A 19,702-nucleotide genomic window follows, 5' to 3' on the forward strand; every position below is an offset into this window, starting at 1 on the left:
AATAAATATTTTTTTAATCATCTACATCAAATTTTTTCTGGATATAAAGAATACAATTTAAACTCCTTATGACCTGTTTGGACTAATTTGATCAATCGTAAATAAATAAATATAAAGGCTTAATAGAGTAGGAATTCATTCAAACATGCCTTGTACAAGCAATGGACAGTTACAATATTCAAACAAGGGTACATATTTATTTAGGGATGTTAATTTTAGTTATTAATTTAATTTAAAGGGTAATAATACTATGATTGTCATCAAACTGAAAAAATATGAAGGAATAAAGTGGGAATTGATTCCAATACGCCAAGTCATTTGAATTATGAAGTAGATGATTAAAAAATATTTGTTAATTTTAGTTTAAAGGGTAATAATACTATGATTGTTTTTAAACTGAAAAGAAATTATGAAGTATAGTTAAACCACCATTGTGAATTTTTGCATTTCATAAACTTACCTTGATTATTATCTATAGTGCTTGAAAAAAGTGTTTTTGACAACAAACGAAATCTTCCACTCTCTGAGACAAATGGAGGCATACTGAATGTAAGCAATGGACAGTTGCATTGTAGATACTGAACTAATACGTACAAGGCGTGTTTGAATCAATTCTCGCTTTATTTATGCCCTTATTTTTATTTATTTACAACTGAACGAATTAGCTAAACAAGGTCATGAAAAGTTCAATATTTAATCTGGTGCAAGAACTATTTCAGTATGAAAACCTTTCTGATAAACATTGTAATTATTATCATTTTGATACGATTCCACGAATGCAGTGGAATTATCCATTGTAGTTAGAAATAACTATAAAAACAAAGTTAGGTCAGAGGAATAATGAACAATCAGTAAGAAAACCTAATTTAATCTGAAGAAGTAAATGAAAAGATTACTTACATTTACCCATGATAATGGTATTAGACCCTGAAATAAAAGAAAAAGAATTATATATGGATGTAAAATAGTGATTATTTAAAAATATATACTTATTACTTAATTTCATTATCGTGTTTGCGAGGAGAGTAGAAGTACATTCGAATTAATGAGTGAGGAGTTCTCCCACTTTATTTACTTATTATTAAATATCTAAATCAATAATAAATGCAATTTTTTCCATTTAGTACACCATCTATTACTGTCTACTCTTGCGAAGATGCTCCAAGTGCATTCACGAGTCTATCTTTAGTAAAGAGTTGCCTCCCCTTTGTCAACCATTTTTTTTTTCACAAATACGGAATTATAACCATAAAATAGAAGTCGTGATTAGTTCAATCAAGTCATAAAGTTGTGTTCATTCATCTTACATGTTTAATGACGAAGATGCTCAAGTATGACAGATCAACAGAATCCCCGCCCCATATTAAAAAAAAAAGAAAGAAAAATCTGTATGGTGTACGTAGCTGTGATGTAACAGAAAATATATTCCAAAACTCAGTTACAAGTTGCCTTCAATAAGTTTCCAGACTTTTTTTTACATATGGGCACTTTTATTGATAGTACATGAAATTATTGTGCTTATACCATTCCGACAACTTCTGGAAGTCCCCTTGTGTGAGCGTGTCAATGACCCTCATCACAGCCTCTTGCATCTCCTCAATTGTCTCATAACGACAGCCTCTATGGTTTTTGGAGAGTCCTGTCAGCGTGTCTACAATATAATTTACTCATCTCCCTCTCTCTCTCGATCCATTCTCTAACAAAATTTTTTTACAAAATCGGCCCAGCCATTTCAGAGTCCACAGGGAACGAACACACAGTTCCTTCCATATATAAGTAGAGATACGAGATGCCTTCAATAAGTTTCCACTTTTCTTGCTAGTATGCACATGAAACTAATCCCATTCAAAGTAATCTCCTTCGGCTGCAATGCACTTGTACCGTTCCAACAACTTCTGGAAAGACCCCATGGAAGTCCTCTTGTATGAACGTGCCAATGACCCTCGTCACAGCCTCTTTCATTTCCTCAATTGTCTCTTAATGATAGCCTCTAAGGTTTTCCTTGAGCTTAGAGAATAACCAAAAGTCACAGGGAGCAAGGTCTGGACTATAGGGAGGGTGAGGAACTGTCTTGATGCCCATCTTGGTCGAATAATTTGTGACGAGGATGGAGCATCCTTGGGACAAACTTCATGCAAATCTTCCACATCTTCAATTCCTTGCAAATAATTGCGTGTACAGTTCGCATACTATGACAGAACCTCCCTCATCATCTGTCTTGCTATAAATGGGTTAACCATTCCACATTGTGAACATTGAAGTCTCCAGACGTGAATGTTGGCCGAAGGATGAGCGGACAGGATGTGGTCATTTTCTCAGATATGCTGTTAAAGATAGTAATTCTGCTGTTGTGGGAGCAATAGAGGGCAAATATAAATGCAGTGGTGTGAGCAAGTGCAACCTGGAAGTATAAGGTAAATTAGGGTCCTCTCTGAAGATGTCCCTACGACATGGAAAGCCATCTTTAATGTAGGCACATATTGCATGCCCATGGCGATCTTGAGGGTCAGATTTGGATGTTAAATTAGAGTATCCTTTAATTAGAAACTCATCTAGGGAAATAGTCGGTCCAATGCCAGTTTCGCTTAGCAATAATAGGTCGGATTTAGTCTCCTGTAATTAGATTTCAACCTCTGGAAGTTTGGAACGTAAAACCCTGATGTTGGAGCAGGAGACATGGTAGTGGAGGTCTACGTTGGAAGACAGAGTTCTGGGTTTAATCGTGTATTTTTTCTGGAGACTTTTTATGTGGGATATTTGGGATTGATGGACTTGGTTAGAGCAGGGTAGAGCGAGAAAGTAAGAGAGAAAAAGAAAGAAAGTTTTTTTTTTTTTTTGTAGCACATGATAAGGTGAAGCTGTAACAATTACCCACTAATATGGCATCGAGAAGCCCCACCAGAAGCTACTGCATGGTCCAGAATCTATTCACCAAATGGCAATACAGCAGTCTCAGTACTTTGCACCTGCTGATAGGACAGCTTATCAGGCAGATAACATCAGCCCAGTTAAAACATTTACCTCCAGCATCCTGATAAGTGACATGGCCACAAGGATAGAAATAGAAACAGTTTAGTCTCTTGTAATTGGGGTTCAATCTCGAAGGTTGGAACGTAGACATCGTAATTCAGATCATCTACATCATAATTCAGGTCATAAAAGTTTAACAAAACGGCAAGGGAGATAACTTTAGGATATGAAAGTTTTTATCAAAATAATTCAGATCATAAAGGGTTAAATACCAATGTTGCGATCGATTCGTAATATGCTGCACTGTCTCCGTGAATTCTTGCAACAATTAAAATACAAATATTGCATCACACAATGTAATATTGATTTTTTTTTTTTTCATGTATCCATTGCCAAGGTCGCTGGAAAAATGGTGGGATCGTTCTACTGCTCCAGTAGATATCTCACTCCTGATGCAATTCTCTACCTATATAAAAGCCAGGTACGGCCAATGATGGAGTACTGTTGCCATATCTGGGCAGGAGTTGCTAGAAGCAGCTTATCCTGCCTTGAGAGAGTTCAAAATAGCTTAGTGAGGGATGCCCTTTTCTCTTCTTTGCAATCTCTTTCCCACAGAAGAGATGTTGCGAGTTTGTCTCTGCTTTATCGTTATTTTCATGGCAAATGCTCGTCTGAGCTTCAATCTATGGTCCCCTCGTCAAACTTTCATGAAAAACACTCGTCTAGCCATTTTTTTTACAACTTAATTTTATCAAATCCGTTGCCAAGGCTGCTGGAAAATGGTAGGATCGTTCTACTGCTCCAGTAGATATCTCACTCCTGATGCAATTCTCTACCTATATAAAAGCCAGGTACGGCCAATGATGGCATACTGTTGCCACATCTGGGCAGGAGCTGCTAGAAGCAGCTTATCCTACCTTGACAGAGCTCAAAATAGACTTCGTAGCTTAGTGGGGGATGCCCGTTTCTCTTCTCTGCAACCTGTTTTCCACAGAAGAGACGTTGCGAGTCTGTTTCCACTTTATCGTTATTTTCATGGTAAGTGCTCCTCTGAGCTTCAATCTATCGCCCCCCCCCCACTTGAAAAACTTTCATGAAAAACACTTGTTTAGCTAAAACCACTATCAATAATTTCCCACTCTTTATCCGTGCCTAAACCTAAATGTAGATTCCATGAACAAAGCTTCCCAAGTCCAATCTAAACAAGTTCTTAATGAATAATAAATAATCCAATTCCCACTACTTATGTTCACTATGCTTTAATCACATCAACTAATGTACACGCATTAACCCTTATCCTCCGGCCTTGATAAGTGGTGATTTCTGCGTAAAAAAAAAAGAAAATTACATGAAATAAATGCAAAAAATAAAAACTTACCAGAATTATTTCTTTGTTTCAGTTTGGTAATTACATTTTCTTTGACTTTTTGTTTTACATCATCTAAAAAAAAAAAAAAAAAAAAAAAAAAAAAAATGGAAGAAAACTATTTCATCTGACAACATTTTTCCAATGAGGAGTTATTATTTATTCTTTTTATTATTATTATTATTACATCTAAAAAAAAAAAAAAAAAAAAAAAAAAAAATGCAAGAAAACTATTTCATCTGACAACATTTTTCCAAGGAGTTATTTATTCTTTTTATTATTATTATTATTATTACATTGCCACTTTGATGTAGGGGACTACTATCAGGGACCTAAGTTGCAGGGGTACTATGTAGGGAGTTTAGCAGCAAGATGTCTGTTCACTTTACACTTGAACTTCTGCATGTCAGTACAGTTGGGGAAGCAGGAAACCGGAAAAGAATTCCGAAGTCTAGCAGTGCTGGGGAAGAAACTATTAGAGTAGAAGGCTTTCTTACATCTAGCGATCTGTGTAGGGGTGGGATTTTGCTGCTTGTTGGGTTTGTCAGGGGTATTTACGTCGAGGGGACACAAGGGCTTGTAGTTCATCAGTATTAAAATACTTTTAAAATAGGCAGAGGGATGCAACATTTTGTCAATGGGACAGGAGCTGAAGTTTACTGTCTCTCTCTAAACGGCTATATGTCTGTCTGTCTGTCTCCATATTTTCAAACTCTATCTCTTCCAAAATTAAGTCACAGAGGCCTCAAATGATTGGATTTTTTTACGGACCGTTCTTTTATGGGTCTTTAGGATATGAAAGACTTATTATTTATTCTTTTTATTATTATTATTATTATTATTATTACAATTTTACCGCAAATAAGGTACATTGGCACTTTGATATAGGGGACTACTATCAGGGACCTAAGTTGCAGGGGTACTATGTAGGGAGTTTAGCAGCAAGATGTCTGTTCACTTTACACTTGAACTTCTGCATGTCAGTACAGTTGGGGAAGCAGGAAACCGGAAAAGAATTCCGAAGTCTAGCAGTTCTGGGGAAGAAACTATTAGAGTAGAAGGCTTTCTTACATCTAGAGATCTCTGTGTAGGGGTGGGATTTTGCTGCTTGTTGGGTTTGTCAGGGGTATTTACGTCGAGGGGACACAAGGGCTTGTAGTTCATCAGTATTAAAATACTTTTAAAATAGGCAGAGGGATGCAACATTTTGTCAATGGGACAGGAGCTGAAGTTTACTGTCTCTCTCTAAACGGCTATATGTCTGTCTGTCTGTCTCCATATTTTCAAACTCTATCTCTTCCAAAATTAAGTCACAGAGGCCTCAAATGATTGGATTTTTTTACGGACCGTTCTTTTATGGGTCTTTAGGATATGAAAGACTTATTATTTATTCTTTTTATTATTATTATTATTATTATTACAATTTTACCGCAAATAAGGTACATTGGCACTTTGATATAGGGGACTACTATCAGGGACCTAAGTTGCAGGGGTACTATGTAGGGAGTTTAGCAGCAAGATGTCTGTTCACTTTACACTTGAACTTCTGCATGTCAGTACAGTTGGGGAAGCAGGAAACCGGAAAAGAATTCCAAAGTCTAGCAGTTCTGGGGAAGAAGCTATTAGAGTAGAAGGCTTTCTTACATCTAGGGATCTCTACTGTGTAGGGGTGGGATTTTGCTGCTTGTTGGGTTTGTCGGGGGTATTTTCATCAAGGGGACACAAGGGCTTGTAGTTCGTCAGAGCATTAAAATACTTTTAAAATAGGCAGAGGGATGCAACATTTTGTCAATGGGACAGGGGCTGAAGTTTACTCTCTCTCTCTCTAAACGGCTATATGTCTGTCTCCATATTTTCAAACTCTATCTCTTCCAAAATTAAAAGTCACAGAGGCCTCAAATGATTGGATTTTTTACGGACCGTTCTTTTATGGGTCTTTAGCTGGTTAAAATAGTTTTTAAGGGGTCAAAAATGGGTCGAAACTGAAAAAAAATCGTTACACATTTTGTAGATTATTCATTCTTTTAACTTTTAATCATCTGCATGTCACGTTTGTACATTAGCTTTGAATGCTACAGTTTTGGTTTCGATTCTAGCACGGAAATACTTTTTCTTTTGAAATCACAACTCTATAATAATATATATGCGAAATCTGGACAAATTAAAATATATTTAAGCGTATTTTAAACCCCGCCGCATCATATTTTTTTTTTTTTTTTTTTTTTTTTTTTTTTACATAGTAGTCACCACTTATCAAGGCTCGGAAGCCACTCGGGGATAAAGGTTATTGCGTGTACAGTAGTCAATGGGATATTATCGTAGTAATCGTTAGTAATGGAGATCTGATAAAGTGTCTTACTTAAGGGGGGCAGTTTATCAGGAATTTGTTTATGTTGGACTTGAAGACATCCAAGTTGTAGTCAGGTGGGAAACAGGGAAACAGAAGAGAGTTCCAAAGGCGTGCACTTCTAAGAAAGAAGCTTTGTTCATGGAATCTACGTTTGGATTTAGGCACAGATAAAGAATGGGGAAAATTATTGACAGTGGTTTCAGCTAGATGGGTGTTTTTCGCAAAAGATTGGAGCTCAGACGAGCACTATTTTATGACTGGGCAAAGCCAGACACCCTCCCGCTAGTTTTATGTATATATATATATATATATATATGTATATATATATATATATATATATGTATATATATATATATATATATATATATATTTCACCTTCTCCATAACACAAAAATGAAGAAAAAAAAAATCATTCCTGATGAAGCTATTTTATTGGACTAAAACAACAAAAATATTAAATAAAAATGATTTTATCGTTTTTTTCCGATATTTCAAAGTTTTCAAATTTCTCATTTAAATTTTATTTAAAAGAAGTCTCTTCTAAAAGTGTGTGGCCATTTTTTTAGTTTAAATTTCCCGCTCAAATCACACTTGGAACCAACAGAACAACACGTATATTTCTCTTCTCTTCTACTATGAGTCAGTTTAAAATTTCTCATACAAGAGGAAAATATATTGATAATACAAAAATATATAGATTCATGGATCAATTTGAAACAAGGTAATACAGTGTGTAAGCATTTCAGAGTCTAATGCTTCTCATCAGAAGAGGAAGGGAGGTAACAAGATGCGATGTGCAGTAGGCATATATTTAGTTGCATATATATATATATATATATATGTTTATAATCAAAAATTGATCTTACTTATGTCATGGTCATAAATGCTATGGCAGGCGATGGATGAAATTCACACTTCAACAACAACAACATATAGTCCTTAAATAGCATACACACATTGCCCGGTATAAAATATTTCAGCCAATAATATTTTGTAAGACCGATAATCACTGGATTTACATACCAGTAGATCTATTGCATTCCATTATTCTAAAGAATGTATATATATATATATATATATTCAGTTTTTGGTGAGAAAATTCCACCTAGCTTATCGTCTACATCCTATAAACACTAGTGTTTCATCCTTTCGGGAATCTTCAGTGCAGGGTGTCACATATGTGAGAAAAGGATGTTGTTTTTGCAACAACCTTATATATATATACACATTTTTTTTTTTAAAAAACACTTTGAAATTAAGGACTGTCCATTTAGTGTTTCCTTTTTTAAATTAAATATGTTTTTAACTCTTTTTCAAAATGTTTTTAACATATTTTATTAAGTACTTGTTCTTATTATAAGCTCTATCTTCTATTTGGTTTTATCAAGCTTTTACATCTGGTTGAGATTACTTTATAAATATTAATTCTTTAATATTTATAATATACTTTAGTTTTGCCATCTTGGATCATTTTGGTAAACTTAATTGTAATTCTTATTTTATATATATATATATATATATATATATATATATAAATATATATAATATATATATTAATAGTAATTAAGAATTATACACTTTTTTCTTTTTCCAATAGTGGTACTGCCTTGGTATTTGCAAAATAAAAAGCTGCGTCTTGAAGAGGATGAAAAACGGTAAGGAAATTGCATAAAAACTTTTTGGTTTTAACTCTTTCCAATTTTCTTTTTAAATCATTTCTTCGGTTTGTATTACTACACACATAGATTCGAAAAAGTTCTCAAAAAACAAACATATAACAAATAAATGTTACCAAAGGCAAGATGTTAAGAAAATTATATCGAACGAATTGGAAGTAACCACTTAATTAAATTTTTTAAATTTAAAAAAAAAATTTTTTTTATTACATTTTCACCCTAAACAAGGCACATTCCAATAATAATGCTCATATATATATATATATATATATATATGAGCATTATTATTGGAATGCTCCTTGTGTGTATATATATATATATATATATATATATATATATATATATATGAGCAAACAGTTAATGAAATATGTTAAAAAACACTTTGAAATGAGTTAAAAACATATTTAATCTGAAAAGAAAACACTAGATAAATGAATAGTCCTTAATCCGCGGAGTTTCGAAGAAATACTCTCCTTCTCATCAGAGGGTAGGAATTAGCAAAATGCGGGATTGGATTTTGCATGCAGAAGTATTTGATGAAACAACAAATAAGTCAAAGTTATGTCTCGGAAGTAGAGTGAAAAGCACATCTTATTTTTCTTTTATTAATATTATTTTTTCCTTGTACATATTTTTGTGAATTATTCCATGGATTTCTGCCTTTGGATTATTTATGGACCATCTTCTCCCAATTACGGGATTTCCTTGGATTTTACTTGTGCAAATGGAAATTCTTTTAACTTCCTTGAAGTTTTACATTTGGATTTTACCGTCACTGGATTTTTTATCTTCCACCAGACTATCCATTCATGTGTAATCACCTTTTTCTTCACTATATTCCCTCTGCTTCACTTTTTTTGCTTTCAAGTAAGATCAAATCATCTGTCACCGTCTAGAAAACGGGATGTAATGCAAGAACGGAATGTCTCGAGAAATATGCTTGAATGCCAGAAAATCTGATACAAGTACGATAACCATTAGGCCAGCTTGATACGATCTTTAAAAAATGTTTTCAAACGTAAAGAATCTGTTATGTGAACGTTTCATACATACGCATTCGTGAAACAGTGACCAAACAGTGATCACCACTTATCAAGGCCCAGAAGCCACTCAGTGATAAGGGTCATTGCAAGTACATTACGTTAGTGTGGAGATTTGATGAAGTGTTTACTTAAGGGGGCGGTTCATTAGGAATTTGTTAACATTGGACTTGAACACATCCAAGTTGTAGTCCGGTGGGAAGCAGGCAGACGGAATTCTCCACCTGTATAAGAGCCAGGTACATCTAAGGAAGGAGTACTGTTGCCACATCTGGGCAGGAGCTGCTAGAAAGACTTATCCTGCCTTGACAGAGTTAAAAATAGACTTTGTAGCCTCTTTCTCACAGAAGATATGTTGCAAACATGTCTCTGCTTTATCATTATTTTCATAGCAAGTGCTCGTCTGAGCTCCAATCTATGGTCCCCCCCTTACCAAATTTACACAAGAAATCCTCATCTAGCTGAAAACACTATCCATAATTTCCCCCACTCTTTATTTGTACCTAAACCTAAACGTAGATTCCATAAACAAAGTTTCTTTCTTAGAACTGCACACCTGTTGAACTCTCTTCCATTTGCCTGCTTTCCGGCTGACTATAATATGGTCGTCTTCAAGTCCAACGTAAACAAGTTCTTGATGAGCCGTTCTCCTTAAGTAATCGAATTTACCAAATTTCCTCTACTAATAATTATTATGTCACTGTCCCATTGACCACTGTACACTTATTAACCCTTAACTCGAGTGGCCTCCGGGCCTTGATAAGTGGTGACTCCTTTGTAAAAAAAAATAAATAAAAATCCAATACCCCTTCCCCTATTCCGTCAGCAACGACTAGGTAGAAGTCCTATGTAATTCTGCAATTGTATTTTAAGTGTCACCCGTGCAGACCCATGACGTAGTAGATAAAATAGTTGGTAAAATTCAGTTGTAAAGTTACACTCTTTTAGAGGTTGCAGGTTCAATTCTCAGTAAGGGCGATACTCAAGATTTAACTACATAACAGTGAAATATGAACGAGAAACCTTAACTCCCTACCTGAGAATTTTTCCTTTAAAATTCTTGGCTTAACATTCACAGCCAATATGAACTGGAACAAATAAAATGAGGACATTGCTAAGGCTGCTGCAAAGAAAGTAGGTTCCCTCTATTGAGCTAGAAGACTACTCACACCTGAGAGTATCCAGTACCTCTACAAAGCCAATGCACACCTGGGCTGGTGTTCAATACTAGTGCACCTACGATTAGTCTCTCCCTCTTGGATAGGGTCCAGAAAAAAAGTTTCCAATCTAATATATCCCACTTTGTAAACTAAGCTCCAACCCCTGTCCCATCGCTGCAATGTTGCGTCTTTTGTACCTGTTTTACAAATATTTCAATGGAATGTGCTCTGATGAACTCGTTGCACTTGTGCCCCCTCGAAGAACATATCCCCAACAAATCCGCTTAGCGACAAAATTTCACCCCTTCACTGTTAAGGTCCCAGTATGCCAGAAAGCTATCTATTCTAATAGTTTCTTCTCTCGAACAGCTAGACTTTGGAATTCGCTTCCTGCTACCTGCTTCCCTGACTGTACTGATATGCAGAAGTTTAAATGTAATGTAAGCCAACATCTTGTTAATCTTTCTCAGGCATGATTCAAAATAGTAGCTCCTTACGTCCAAATAGTGATATGCTTTGTTATTACACATTGTTTTCATATAAAATATTAATAAATATTACACATTGTTTTCATATAAAATGTTAATAAATATTACACATTGTTTTCATATAAAATATTAATATTACACATTGTTTTCATATAAAATATTAATATTACACATTGTTTTCATATAAAATATTAATATTACACATTGTTTTCATATAAAATATTAATATTACACATTGTTTTCATATAAAATGTTAATAAATAAATATTACACATTTATTATTAACATTTTATATGAAGACAATGTGTAATATTTATTATTTATTAACATTTTATATGAAAACAATGTGTAATATTTATTATTTATTAACATTTTATATGAAAACAATGTAATATTTATTATTTATTAACATTTTATATGAAGACAATGTAATATTTATTATTTATTAACATTTTATATGAAAACAATGTGTAATATTCATTATTTATTAACATTTTATATGAAAACAATGTGTAATATTTATTATTTATTAACATTTTATATGAAAACAATGTGTAATATTTATTATTTATTAACATTTTATATGAAAACAATGTGTAATATTTATTATTTATTAACATTTTATATGAAAACAATGTGTAATATTTATTATTTATTAACATTTTATATGAAAACAATGTGTAATATTTATTATTTATTAACATTTTATATGAAAACAATGTGTAATATTTATTATTTATTAACATTTTATATGAAAACAATGTAATATTTATTATTTATTAACATTTTATATGAAAACAATGTGTAATATTTATTATTTATTAACATTTTATATGAAAACAATGTGTAATATTTATTATTTATTAACATTTTATATGAAAACAATGTAATATTTATTATTTATTAACATTTTATATGAAAACAATGTGTAATATTTATTATTTATTAACATTTTATATGAAAACAATGTAATATTTATTATTTATTAACATTTTATATGAAAACAATGTGTAACATTTATTATTTATTAACATTTTATATGAAAACAATGTAATATTTATTATTTATTAACATTTTATATGAAAACAATGTGTAATATTTATTATTTATTAACATTTTATATGAAAACAATGTGTAATATTTATTATTTATTAACATTTTATATGAAGACAATGTGTAATATTTATTATTTATTAACATTTTATATGAAAACAATGTGTAATATTTATTATTTATTAACATTTTATATGAAGACAATGTGTAATATTTATTATTTATTAACATTTTATATGAAGACAATGTGTAATATTTATTATTTATTAACATTTTATATGAAAACAATGTGTAATATTTATTATTTATTAACATTTTATATGAAGACAATGTGTAATATTTATTATTTATTAACATTTTATATGAAGACAATGTGTAATATTTATTATTTATTAACATTTTATATGAAAACAATGTGTAATATTTATTATTTATTAACATTTTATATGAAGACAATGTGTAATATTTATTATTTATTAACATTTTATATGAAGACAATGTGTAATATTTATTATTTATTAACATTTTATATGAAAACAATGTGTAATATTTATTATTTATTAACATTTTATAATATTTATTATTTATTAACATTTTATATGAAAACAATGTGTAATATTTATTATTTATTAACATTTTATATGAAAACAATGTGTAATATTTATTATTTATTAACATTTTATATGAAGACAATGTGTAATATTTATTATTTATTAACATTTTATATGAAAACAATGTGTAATATTTATTATTTATTAACATTTTATATGAAGACAATGTGTAATATTTATTATTTATTAACATTTTATATGAAGACAATGTGTAATATTTATTATTTATTAACATTTTATATGAAGACAATGTGTAATATTTATTATTTATTAACATTTTATATGAAAACAATGTGTAATATTTATTATTTATTAACATTTTATATGAAAACAATGTGTAATATTTATTATTTATTAACATTTTATATGAAGACAATGTGTAATATTTATTATTTATTAACATTTTATATGAAGACAATGTGTAATATTTATTATTTATTAACATTTTATATGAAAACAATGTGTAATATTTATTATTTATTAACATTTTATATGAAAACAATGTGTAATATTTATTATTTATTAACATTTTATATGAAAACAATGTGTAATATTTATTATTTATTAACATTTTATATGAAGACAATGTGTAATATTTATTATTTATTAACATTTTATATGAAAACAATGTGTAATATTTATTATTTATTAACATTTTATATGAAGACAATGTGTAATATTTATTATTTATTAACATTTTATATGAAGACAATGTGTAATATTTATTATTTATTAACATTTTATATGAAGACAATGTGTAATATTTATTATTTATTAACATTTTATATGAAAACAATGTGTAATATTTATTATTTATTAACATTTTATATGAAGACAATGTGTAATATTTATTATTTATTAACATTTTATATGAAGACAATGTGTAATATTTATTATTTATTAACATTTTATATGAAAACAATGTGTAATATTTATTATTTATTAACATTTTATATGAAAACAATGTGTAATATTTATTATTTATTAACATTTTATATGAAGACAATGTGTAATATTTATTATTTATTAACATTTTATATGAAAACAATGTGTAATATTTATTATTTATTAACATTTTATATGAAAACAATGTGTAATATTTATTATTTATTAACATTTTATATGAAGACAATGTGTAATATTTATTATTTATTAACATTTTATATGAAGACAATGTGTAATATTTATTATTTATTAACATTTTATATGAAAACAATGTGTAATATTTATTATTTATTAACATTTTATATGAAGACAATGTGTAATATTTATTATTTATTAACATTTTATATGAAGACAATGTGTAATATTTATTATTTATTAACATTTTATATGAAAACAATGTGTAATATTTATTATTTATTAACATTTTATATGAAAACAATGTGTAATATTTATTATTTATTAACATTTTATATGAAAACAATGTGTAATATTTATTATTTATTAACATTTTATATGAAGACAATGTGTAATATTTATTATTTATTAACATTTTATATGAAAACAATGTGTAATATTTATTATTTATTAACATTTTATATGAAGACAATGTGTAATATTTATTATTTATTAACATTTTATATGAAGACAATGTGTAATATTTATTATTTATTAACATTTTATATGAAAACAATGTGTAATATTTATTATTTATTAACATTTTATATGAAAACAATGTGTAATATTTATTATTTATTAACATTTTATATGAAGACAATGTGTAATATTTATTATTTATTAACATTTTATATGAAGACAATGTGTAATATTTATTATTTATTAACATTTTATATGAAAACAATGTGTAATATTTATTATTTATTAACATTTTATATGAAAACAATGTGTAATATTTATTATTTATTAACATTTTATATGAAAACAATGTGTAATATTTATTATTTATTAACATTTTATATGAAGACAATGTGTAATATTTATTATTTATTAACATTTTATATGAAAACAATGTGTAATATTTATTATTTATTAACATTTTATATGAAGACAATGTGTAATATTTATTATTTATTAACATTTTATATGAAGACAATGTGTAATATTTATTATTTATTAACATTTTATATGAAAACAATGTGTAATATTTATTATTTATTAACATTTTATATGAAAACAATGTGTAATATTTATTATTTATTAACATTTTATATGAAGACAATGTGTAATATTTATTATTTATTAACATTTTATATGAAGACAATGTGTAATATTTATTATTTATTAACATTTTATATGAAAACAATGTGTAATATTTATTATTTATTAACATTTTATATGAAAACAATGTGTAATATTTATTATTTATTAACATTTTATATGAAAACAATGTGTAATATTTATTATTTATTAACATTTTATATGAAAACAATGTGTAATATTTATTATTTATTAACATTTTATATGAAGACAATGTGTAATATTTATTATTTATTAACATTTTATATGAAAACAATGTGTAATATTTATTATTTATTAACATTTTATATGAAGACAATGTGTAATATTTATTATTTATTAACATTTTATATGAAGACAATGTGTAATATTTATTATTTATTAACATTTTATATGAAAACAATGTGTAATATTTATTATTTATTAACATTTTATATGAAAACAATGTGTAATATTTATTATTTATTAACATTTTATATGAAGACAATGTGTAATATTTATTATTTATTAACATTTTATATGAAAACAATGTGTAATATTTATTATTTATTAACATTTTATATGAAAACAATGTGTAATATTTATTATTTATTAACATTTTATATGAAGACAATGTGTAATATTTATTATTTATTAACATTTTATATGAAGACAATGTGTAATATTTATTATTTATTAACATTTTATATGAAAACAATGTGTAATATTTATTATTTATTAACATTTTATATGAAGACAATGTGTAATATTTATTATTTATTAACATTTTATATGAAGACAATGTGTAATATTTATTATTTATTAACATTTTATATGAAAACAATGTGTAATATTTATTATTTATTAACATTTTATATGAAAGCAAAGTGTAATATTTATTATTTATTAACATTTTATATGAAGACAATGTGTAATATTTATTATTTATTAACATTTTATATGAAGACAATGTGTAATATTTATTATTTATTAACATTTTATATGAAGACAATGTGTAATATTTATTATTTATTAACATTTTATATGAAAACAATGTGTAATATTTATTATTTATTAACATTTTATATGAAGACAATGTGTAATATTTATTATTTATTAACATTTTATATGAAGACAATGTGTAATATTTATTATTTATTAACATTTTATATGAAAACAATGTGTAATATTTATTATTTATTAACATTTTATATGAAGACAATGTGTAATATTTATTATTTATTAACATTTTATATGAAGACAATGTGTAATATTTATTATTTATTAAAATTTTATATGAAAACAATGTGTAATATTTATTATTTATTAACATTTTATATGAAAACAATGTGTAATATTTATTATTTATTAACATTTTATATGAAGACAATGTGTAATATTTATTATTTATTAACATTTTATATGAAAACAATGTGTAATATTTATTATTTATTAACATTTTATATGAAAGCAAAGTGTAATATTTATTATTTATTAACATTTTATATGAAGACAATGTGTAATATTTATTATTTATTAACATTTTATATGAAGACAATGTGTAATATTTATTATTTATTAACATTTTATATGAAAACAATGTGTAATATTTATTTATTATTAACATTTTATATGAAAACAATGTGTAATATTTATTATTTATTAACATTTTATATGAAAACAATGTGTAATATTTATTATTTATTAACATTTTATATGAAGACAATGTGTAATATTTATTATTTATTAACATTTTATATGAAAGCAATGTGTAATATTTATTATTTATTAACATTTTATATGAAAACAATGTGTAATATTTATTATTTATTAACATTTTATATGAAGACAATGTGTAATATTTATTATTTATTAACATTTTATATGAAAACAATGTGTAATATTTATTATTTATTAACATTTTATATGAAAGCAATGTGTAATATTTATTATTTATTAACATTTTATATGAAGACAATGTGTAATATTTATTATTTATTAACATTTTATATGAAAACAATGTGTAATATTTATTATTTATTAACATTTTATATGAAAGCAATGTGTAATATTTATTATTTATTAACATTTTATATGAAGACAATGTGTAATATTTATTATTTATTAACATTTTATATGAAAGCAATGTGTAATATTTATTATTTATTAACATTTTATATGAAAACAATGTGTAATATTTATTATTTATTAACATTTTATATGAAAGCAATGTGTAATATTTATTATTTATTAACATTTTATATGAAGACAATGTGTAATATTTATTATTTATTAACATTTTATATGAAAACAATGTGTAATATTTATTATTTATTAACATTTTATATGAAAACAATGTGTAATATTTATTATTTATTAACATTTTATATGAAAACAATGTGTAATATTTATTATTTATTAACATTTTATATGAAAGCAATGTGTAATATTTATTATTTATTAACATTTTATATGAAGACAATGTGTAATATTTATTATTTATTAACATTTTATATGAAAACAATGTGTAATATTTATTATTTATTAACATTTTATATGAAAACAATGTGTAATATTTATTATTTATTAACATTTTATATGAAAACAATGTGTAATATTTATTATTTATTAACATTTTATATGAAAACAAAGTGTAATATTTATTATTTATTAACATTTTATATGAAAACAATGTGTAATATTTATTATTTATTAACATTTTATATGAAAACAATGTGTAATATTTATTTATTATTAACATTTTATATGAAAACAAAGTGTAATATTTATTATTTATTAACATTTTATATGAAAACAAAGTGTAATATTTATTATTTATTAACATTTTATATGAAAACAATGTGTAATATTTATTATTTATTAACATTTTATATGAAAACAAAGTGTAATATTTATTATTTATTAACATTTTATATGAAAACAAAGTGTAATATTTATTATTTATTAACATTTTATATGAAAACAATGTGTAATATTTATTTATTATTAACATTTTATATGAAAACAATGTGTAATATTTATTATTTATTAACATTTTATATGAAAACAAAGTGTAATATTTATTATTTATTAACATTTTATATGAAAACAAAGTGTAATATTTATTATTTATTAACATTTTATATGAAAACAATGTGTAATATTTATTATTTATTAACATTTTATATGAAAGCAATGTGTAATATTTATTATTTATTAACATTTTATATGAAGACAATGTGTAATATTTATTATTTATTAACATTTTATATGAAAACAATGTGTAATATTTATTTATTATTAACATTTTATATGAAAACAATGTGTAATATTTATTATTTATTAACATTTTATATGAAAACAATGTGTAATATTTATTTATTATTAACATTTTATATGAAAACAATGTGCAATATTTATTTATTATTAACATTTTATATGAAAACAATGTGTAATATTTATTATTAACATTTTATATGGAAACAATGTGTAACATTTATTATTTATTAACATTTTATATGAAAACAATGTGTAATATTTATTTATTATTAACATTTTATATGAAAACAATGTGTAATATTTATTATTTATTAACATTTTATATGAAAACAATGTGTAATATTTATTATTTATTAACATTTTATATGAAAACAATGTGTAATATTTATTTATTATTAACATTTTATATGAAAACAATGTGTAATATTTATTATTTATTAACATTTTATATGAAAACAATGTGTAATATTTATTATTTATTAACATTTTATATGAAAACAATGTGTAATATTTATTTATTATTAACATTTTATATGAAAACAATGTGTAATATTTATTATTTATTAACATTTTATATGAAAACAATGTGTAATATTTATTATTTATTAACATTTTATATGAAAACAATGTGTAATATTTATTTATTATTAACATTTTATATGAAAACAATGTGTAACATTTATTATTTATTAACATTTTATATGAAAACAATGTGTAATATTTATTATTTATTAACATTTTATATGAAAACAATGTGTAATATTTATTTATTATTAACATTTTATATGAAAACAATGTGTAACATTTATTATTTATTAACATTTTATATGAAAACAATGTGTAACATTTATTATTTATTAACATTTTATATGAAAACAATGTGTAATATTTATTTATTATTAACATTTTATATGAAAACAATGTGTAATATTTATTATTTATTAACATTTTATATGAAAACAATGTGTAATATTTATTTATTAACATTTTATATGAAAACAATGTGTAATATTTATTATTTATTAACATTTTATATGAAAACAATGTGTAATATTTATTATTTATTAACATTTTATATGAAAACAATGTGTAATATTTATTTATTATTAACATTTTATATGAAAACAATGTGTAATATTTATTATTTATTAACATTTTATATGAAAACAATGTGTAATATTTATTATTTATTAACATTTTATATGAAAACAATGTGTAATATTTATTATTATTAACATTTTATATGAAAACAATGTGTAACATTTATTTATTATTAACATTTTATATGAAAACAATGTGTAACATTTATTATTTATTAACATTTTATATGAAAACAATGTGTAATATTTATTTATTATTAACATTTTATATGAAAACAATGTGTAACATTTATTATTTATTAACATTTTATATGAAAACAATGTGTAACATTTATTATTTATTAACATTTTATATGAAAACAATGTGTAATATTTATTATTAACATTTTATATGAAAACAATGTGTAATATTTATTATTAACATTTTATAT

At 25.3% G+C, this 19,702-nt stretch overlaps 1 protein-coding gene across 2 annotated transcripts in view; it reads right to left on the bottom strand.

Annotated features, from left to right (window-relative positions):
- The window catches only part of LOC145269124 (uncharacterized), an 85,586-nt gene that overhangs the window by 19,337 nt on the left and 46,547 nt on the right, over nucleotides 1-19,702 (bottom strand). Inside the window, exons 4-5 of one of the 2 annotated variants that reach the window (XM_080124722.1) lie at nucleotides 4,349-4,411; nucleotides 901-927 (exon numbers count right to left, since the gene is read on the bottom strand). In XM_080124722.1, coding sequence (XP_079980848.1) covers nucleotides 901-927; nucleotides 4,349-4,411 — 90 coding nt within the window. The remainder of the gene's footprint in view (nucleotides 1-900; nucleotides 928-4,348; nucleotides 4,412-19,702) is intronic. The other variant, XM_080124723.1, reaches the window with a different exon arrangement.

Source organism: Euprymna scolopes, chromosome 45, assembly GCF_053919585.1.
Source record: "Euprymna scolopes isolate OS-2025 chromosome 45, ASM5391958v1, whole genome shotgun sequence".
NCBI lineage: Eukaryota > Metazoa > Mollusca > Cephalopoda > Sepiida > Sepiolidae > Euprymna > Euprymna scolopes.